The 8,393-nt window shown below is 37.9% G+C and overlaps 1 protein-coding gene across 1 annotated transcript; it reads left to right on the top strand.

Moving 5' to 3' along the window:
* The first annotated feature begins 6,532 nt into the window (after positions 1-6,532).
* On the top strand, positions 6,533-7,216 carry Gm20834 (predicted gene, 20834). Its single transcript, XM_017318845.1, has one exon. It carries the CDS (start codon positions 6,533-6,535, stop codon positions 7,214-7,216), a length of 684 nt encoding a protein of 227 aa, XP_017174334.1.
* Positions 7,217-8,393: the final 1,177 nt, after the last annotated feature.

Genomic DNA, 8,393 nt, shown 5'->3' with positions numbered 1-8,393 from the left:
AAACCCGCTTAAAAAAAGCAAAACAAAAATAAACAAACAAACAAACAACAACAACAAAACAACTACAATGCCCTGAAACCCTAACTAAAATCCTGAGACATTAAAAACAGTCCTAACCCCACCCCCCCCAAAAAAAATACCAACAAAACACAAAAACATTAACTAAAATCCACACACACACACACACACACACACACACACACACACACACACACACACAAGAACACAAAAAAAATTACAAAATCCTAAAACCCTATAAAACACTAAAAGTGTAAAAAGAAACAAAACAAAGCATAAACAAAACAAGAAGAACAAAAACACACAAAAAACTATAATTATCCTAAAATTATTTATAAAACCTAAAAAGTTCTAAAACCCTAAAATACCTTAAATTTCTAAAAGAAATCAAGATCCAAAATAAATAAATAAACAAATAAACAAACAATCAAACAAACAAATAAACAAATAAATAAGTAAATAAATAAATTAAAAACCTCAACCCTAACCAAAAAAAAAAAAAAAACTGTAAGGACCAAACAACCTCCCAAATTTAAAACCATTAAAACCCTAAAACTCTAAATAACCCAAAGGGCTTTACCCTCCTGCAGCCCCCCCCCCAAAAAAAAAACCTGAAAACTTAAAATACTTAAAAGCCCGAAGAAAAGCCTAAAACATTAGAAAAAGTAAATCAGAAAAAAAAATCTAGAATCTTTAAACAAATACTGAAATAGTCCTAAAATCCCCCCCCCCCAAAAAAAGGAAAAGAATAATAAAATTCTGAAAACACACCTATCAGTTAGGCAGGCATTCAACTTACAGAGTTTAGCCTGCTTCTGAGTGATGTTGTAAAAGGGGAATAAATCTATACTTGACTCCTTTTTGTTTGTATAATTGTTCTCTAAAAGATTTTTTTTCTCTTGGGTGAGTGTATGTGTGTGATGTGTGTGTGTGTGTGTGTGTGTGTGTGTGTGTGTGTGTGTGTGTGTGTGTGTGTGTGTGTGTGTGTGTGTATGGGGGTGAGTGTATGTGTGTGATTTGTCTGTGTGTGTGTGTGTGTGTGTGTGTGTGTGTGTGTGTGTGTGTGTGTGTGTTGGTGTATGGGTTGTCCAAAGAGGTCATCAGATCGTCTAGAACTAGAATTGCAGGTGGTTGTGAACAACCATGTGGGTGTTAGAAATTGAACCCTGGTCCTGTGCAAAAGCAATCAGAGGGCCTAAGCAGTGAGCTATCTCCTCAGTCCTTTCTGCTTGCTCTAATCTCTACTTCACTATTCATCTTACCCAAATATGTCTTTAACTCCTACTTCTGTCTGTTTTTATGTGATGAATTCTCCTTTGCTTTTCTCTTGTTTCTCCAATTTCTTCACCAAGATTCTGCATTTTCTTTTGTTTTGGAAGATTCTCATGGAATTCTAAATCCAGAGTTTAGGGCAGTTATTTATAATTCTTGCTGGTGGTTCTTACAATGGTTTCCTCATTTTTTTTAATTAGGTATTTTTTCATTTACATTTCCAATACTATCCCAAAATTTCCCCCATACCCACCTCAACCCACCCCCACCACCACATCTTGTCCCTAGCAAACCCCTGAACTAAGGCATATAAAGTTTGCAAGACTGATGGGCCTCTCTTTCCAATGATGACCAACTAGTCCATCTTCTGATACAACTGCAGCTAGAAACATGAGCTCTGATATGCTGCTAGAAAAATGAGCTATGGGGTGTTTCTTTAGTTCATATTGTTGTTCCACTTATGGGATTGCAGACCCCTTTAGCTCCTTGGGTACCTTCTCTACCTCCTCCATTTCTGTCCCTGTGATTCATCCAATAGCTGACTGTGAGCATCCACTTCTGTGTTTGCTAGGCCATGGCATAGCCTCACAAGAGACAGCTAAATCTGGGTTCTTCCAGCAAAATCTTGCCAGTGTATGCAATGGTGTCAGCGTTTGGAGCCTGATTATGGGATGGACCCCTAGGAATAGCAGTCTCTAGATGGTCCATCCTTTTGTCTCAGCTCCAAAGGTTGTCTCTGTAACTCCTTCCATGGGTGTTTTGTTCCCAATTTTAAGAAGGGGCACAGTGTCAGCATTTTGGTCTTCAATCTCCTTAAGTTTCATATGTTTTGAAGATTGTATCTAGTATCTCGGGTATTCTAAGTGTCTGGGCTAATACCCACTTATGTCACCACTAGGGAACTGGTTATTCTCCTCTGCTTCTCATTTGGTGACAGTGATTTTCATTTTGATCTCATTTGTCTAAAATGCCAGCATGCCCTGCTTATAGACTGTGGTACAATAGATGTTTAACTTTCATAACTCTTGGGTAATGTTTTGATTTTTCTGTGTTTGCCTAATTGAATAAAGGGGATTATTCCTCCAGCCCATAGTAACAGGCATGCTTTAGAGAAGTCAGGACTAGTGGTCCTCAATCTTCAAAATGTTGTGAATCTTTAATATACAGCTCTACAACAATAATGTTATTTCATTGCAACTTCATAAATATAATTTTGCTATAGTCATGAATTGTAAAGTATATATCTTATAAACAAGATATATGATATGTGACACTTGTGAAAGGGTTGTTTGAACACTCAGAGGAGTCTCATTCCATGGTTTGAAAAGCACTAATTTGGACACAATGGGGCTACTGCTGCCAATGTAGACTGTTCATCCAGTGTTGCTGGTCAGAAGTCTCCGTACTTTGAAGGCAATGGGTTTTCCCAGAAAAGGCTTCTTCTGAGTCCCCAAACTTCTGTCAACACCTGTTCACCTTGGTGATGGTCACTGATGTATCAAATGACCATACTTAGTAAATTATAGTAATACAGTTTTCTTTTCCACCCTAAAAAGTGGGGATTCTAAAAATATGTCTACTAGCTAAAAGCAGTGATGGTGCTCTTCCTAGGGTTCCTTACATAGTGTCCTCCTTGGATGTTCCTCTCTGATCTATACTCACCATCTATGTTGCTTCCTCACATGAACAGCACACATGACAACACTCAACCCATCTGATCTTCAGTCAGCAGAAATATACTAATTATATTTCACATATGGCCCAGTTGCTCATGATTCTGTGGCATAATCATGCATGTTGTATTGCCAAACAGAATGACACTAATTGTCTAGTATATAATGAAGCATATTTTGTATGACTTATTTCAGGAGTCTGTATATACAATGATGAACACACCATCAGCAAATGAATGAATTCTTGTGAGATGATGTCATCACAATGGGATCCAATGTGCTAGAAAGAGAAAAGAGGGAACCAAACTCCCTTTCATAATTAAACCTTTTCTATAACAGCATTATTAAATTATTTTATATGTAGGTCATATCCCTCCTGACCCATTCAATTTCTTGCAAATATATTCACACCTGGGGATTAATTTTTAGAAAATTATTTTGGGGAAACACATGTGATTATTTCAACATCTATAGTAGTGTGGGGGCGTTATTCTCCCTACATCATGTACACTTAAGATCTTTAGATACCTCCTTCCCTGTAATAGCCTTGCAGCTCACTGAGTGACATGTGCATTTGATGATAAATGATACACAAATATTGAAGGACATTACCATATCCTGTCACCCATATCAAGTTCAAAATAGCAAGAACCACTCGTGAGTAGAAAAATACAAATACATTTTATAGTGTCTTGAAGCTAAAATCCCTAAATTAATCAAAATATTATTTAGACTCTGTTACTTTATACCAGTGTTTTTTAAGTCTACAAGTCGCAGGCCCTTTCTTTGACCATTTGCACATGTTTATAGTGTCCTTTTACCATCTTCATCCTCCCCACTATCCTCCATTGCTATCAGATCTCCCCCCGTGCTGCTGCCCTTAATCTTCCAAAATACCTCCTACTTTTTAATGTCCCTTATTGAATTTATATTTTCACATTTGTCATTTTGAGTTTTACTTGTCTAACCTAATATATTGTATTTTACCGTTCCATCCATTTTTTTAAAACAAAGCCCTGCACTAATACACATAGATGAGAAATATATTAATCTCTATCCCCCCTCTCTTTCTTTCTCTCTCTCTCTCTCTCTCTTTCTCTCTCTTTCTCTCTCAATCTCTCTCTCTCTCTCTCTCTCTCTCTCTCTCTCTCTCTCTCTCTCTCTCTCTCTCTCTCCCTCTCTCTCTCTCTCTCTCTCTAATATTTTAAGCCATTCATCCAGTAGTTGACATCTAAAATCACTCCATAGCATGTATGTTTCATACAGTGAGGCAATCAATATTGATGATATGGATATGTAGTTGTCCTTCTTAGATTTTTTTTTGAACTTAAATCAACATGGGAAGATAGAATCTCAGATATAGAACTTCCTCCATCACATTGGCCTGTGGCCACACCTTAAGGAATGTTTTTTTTTTTTTTTTTGATGACTGTTTTTGAAATATCTAGCTTTCTGTGGATAGTGTCATATCCTATGCAGAGGATGTACAGGGTGTGGTGGGGACCATGGAAGGTACTGAAAAAAAATTTTTTTGAAGAACTGAAGATATATGTGCCATGAACAATTAAAGTGTCCTCTAATTTGTAAGAAAATTTTATACGTACCTGTGTCCAGTATTCTGTCTACACATATTTCAAAAGTAAAATTACCTCATCTATTTCATCCTGTTTTACTGCACTTTATCTATGAAATTCCTTATAATCAGAAGTGCTGGTAAATTTTAAAAACCTTTAAAATATGACTGGGAGATATCAGGTTTGTTTTAAGTTTATCACAACTTTGTAATCATGCCCAAGATCTATGTTGTCTTCTTACTTTCCAAAGAATCCATAATTCATGATTGCCATTGGTTTCAATATATGTCATTTAACCCTGTCAAATTCCAGCTTTCTTTGCATAAAAATAGTCCTCCTCTAACTGTGGGTTTTCATAAAGTGAAAATTGGTGTGCTATCCAGTGTGCTGCCTCAAAGAGTCTGGCAATATTTATGATAAGAAGCACAGCTTAAAGATAACCAAGGGAAAGGTTGGAACATGAAAAATAACCACCATGAATGATGTCAAGTCAGAAACAGAAGACTTTCTCAGAACAAAAATAAAAACAAAAATGAAACAAAGCAAAACACACACCAAACAAATAAATAAAAATCCAACACCAAACAATAAAAACAATGCAAGGGTGAAATTCTTTGGCAGAATATTACTCAGATCATCAGGCCTTTCAGTTGGGATTTTATTTTTTATTTCTAGCAGGCCATATGAAAAGGTAAAGTCGAGCTGCTGAACGTTTCTGAGTGTAACTAGGGAAGGAACCAGCCTGAGAGGGTTTCTATGATGTAAGTTGAACTAGTGGGATGTCACAGAGCACTGGCTGGAGGTTTCCCATCTATTCCACTTGGAGTCGCTAGAATCCACTGAAGGTGAGTTCACTATCTTCACAGTGGTGTGTCAAAGCCAGGTCATTTTTTCCCACAGGCTTTTCGTGCCTGGTCTGCATCAGGAGACAGAATCTTGACGACTAGGATATTTTTCTTTGGGTAAGTACATTTATGAAGTAATTGGGACCCTGATAGCTACAGAAAGCTAAAAATTTTCTCTCCTACAGTGAGTTACTATACATTCTACTTTCCCCATGTTTATTAGCTAGGGAGATGGATGGTCTAGGTTAGTTTATCTCCTGAATTTATTATCCTTGCTAACAATATCTAGTTCACAATTTCACTAAAATGCCAAAGCTCCTCTTTGTCCTTGTGCACATTAGAAGATATTAGTTCTTAATTGCTGATATTGCTTCAACTTGTTGAGTTCTTCTTGAGTTCAGAGATGCAATGGCTTCATCAAATAATCCTGAAGCTGGGTCAGGAGAAACAGTAAAGTAAGACAGTGGTGTGCTGTGTCCCCGGGCATATATTTGTGAATGCAGGCACTTAGCTCAGGGCTTGCACGTACAAGAGAGTCGTGGTGACCCCTCTGGCCTTTTTTTTCCTTATTTATCATTGGGGGGTAATAGTCATAGCACCACCTAATTTGACATAGAAATTCAAGGAGAGGGTCCTCCTCAGCGATGGTTTTCATTTGTTTTCTTTACTTGTTGTTGTTGTTGTTGTTGTTGTTGTTGTTGAGACAGGGTTCCTCTCTATAGCACTGGCTGCCCTGGAACTCACTTTGTAGACCAGGCTGGTCTCTAACTTAGAAATCTGCCTGTTATTGCCTTCTGAGTTCTGGGATTAAATGTGTGTACCACCATGGCTGACTTATTAACTTCTTATTTTTATAAAATTAATTTTAGAAGCTCAAAACTGTTTAGCATAGTATTCTTCACCTGCTCAGAAGTTCTCTTAGCAAAGAGTCTTGGTCCAGATTTCACTCCCAACCCATAACCATTGCCCATCAGGAACTCATATATATGACAGAGGCAACAGCATTGTTTCTGGTTTAAGCGGGCAAGATCTTCAGTCCCAGGCAATGTGCAAGTATGATATTTGAAGAGAATGGAAGACACAAGACAGTGTGATCTACCACAACAGGTCTACAGCCAGGTAGAAGACAATACCTCTGAAGAGTCTGAGCATGACATCACTCAAGAAGAAGAGTAGGAGGAAGGCTTCTTCTCAGGCTCTGGGGAATAAGGATGGCTGCAGAATTTCTCACGGTTGGAAGGAAGGTAATGAGCCTGCCACCCATTGGAAGGCCATTATTCTAGGTCACCTGCCAACAAACCCTTCTCTTTATTTGGTGAAGTATGACGGAATTGACAGTGTCTACGGACAGGAGCTCCACAGTGATGAGAGGATTTTAAATCTTAAGGTCTTGCCTCACAAAATAGTTTTTCCTCGGGTGAGGGATGTCCACCTCGCCAGTGCCCTGGTTGGCAGAGAGGTAAAACACAAATTTGAGAGGAAACATGGCTCTGAGAAAAACTGGAGTGGGATGGTGCTAGCCCAGGTGCCATTCTTAAAGGACTTGTTTTACATTTCCTACAAGAAGGATCTGGTCCTCTACGTCTATCAGCTCCTGGATGACTACAAGGAAGGTAACCTCCACATCATTCCAGAGACCCCTCTGGCTGAGGCTAGATCAGGTGATGACAGTGACTTCTTAATAGGTACCAGGGTGCAGTACACCAGAGATGATGGATCCAGAAAGTTCGGAAAGGTTGTTTACAAATTTCTAGCCAAATCTAATGTGTACTTTACCAAATTTCATGGTGACCTACATATCTATGTCTATACTCTGGTGTCAAATATCACTTAAATTGAAAAAATCGCAAAGTACAGAAATGTAAACTTATAGGATTGAAAAAAATGTTTGTTTTCCTATATTGGGTACCTATGGGTCTTTGACAACCTCAGTATCTTTGTCAATAAAATTTGTTTTGTTCTAAAAATTAATACATGTGACATGACATGCTTTTAGTGAACACTTTGTTGGTAGAGATGGACTATGGTGGAAAGAACATCAAAGGAAGATGAAAGTTGCAACTCAGGCTGTGAACAGTGCATACATCTAATATCACACAGGCTAAAATGGACAGGACTTAGCTTCTGTGTGCTGCATAGTGAGTAAGGAATTAGAGATATGACTTAGAGGAGCAGGGATGTCAGCAAAATATGGATTTGTAGGAAGAAGGGGAGAAAGACAGGACATAGAATCTCTGGTATGAAGTCTGAGGGAGAAACAACAAGTTGGGGAAAGAGTGATAGATAAAAGGGATGTGGCCTTGTTACACAAAGTGCAACCCAGAAAACTGATCCAAAGAGACTCAGAAATCAGACAAAATCAGGTTTTATTTGAATAATGAAACCTAATGAAACTTTTCTCTCATTATAAGATTTATTATCTGTATTCATATAGGTGGGAGTAGGGCATGAGCTTGAGAGTATAGGTGACCACAGAGACATGATTTATCAGATCCCGTGGAGCTGTTATTAAAGCTGATTGTTAACCATTGGATATGAATTCAAGAAAACAAATCCAGTTTTTTTTGCAGTATAATGGTGCTCTTAACAACATGGTCATCTCTCTATTCCCATTAAGATATTTTTTTAAGAAATCCAATATTAACATGCAGAAAAGAGACTAGGAAGAAGTTAAGAAAGTTAAAATTGATGGTTACCTTTAAAAACAATAAAGGACACACAAAGTAGTAGAGGACACTGAGGGACAAATGAATTCTAAGATGCAGTTCTCAAAATGTGAAGCAGGAGACCCAGGAAGAATAGAAATTTTCTGCAAATAGTTAAAATTGGACATATCCACATTAGGTTCTTTGGTTTCTTAACAAATAGCCAGCCGATCAGGTCAAAGAGTAATTTAAAAGAGAAAATGAGTATACTGTGAGATAATATATGGTGGGGAATGGATCCTGAGTGCTTTCCCTGAGCACTCTTTGCCTGGGATGAATCCTGTGATCTTTTGGAGGTCTCTGTTG

The sequence above is a fragment of the Mus musculus genome, chromosome Y (assembly GCF_000001635.26).
Source record: "Mus musculus strain C57BL/6J chromosome Y, GRCm38.p6 C57BL/6J".
Lineage (NCBI taxonomy): Eukaryota > Metazoa > Chordata > Mammalia > Rodentia > Muridae > Mus > Mus musculus.
Note: the sequence above shows the minus strand (reverse complement) of the source record. Positions and strands in the feature narration are given on the sequence as shown.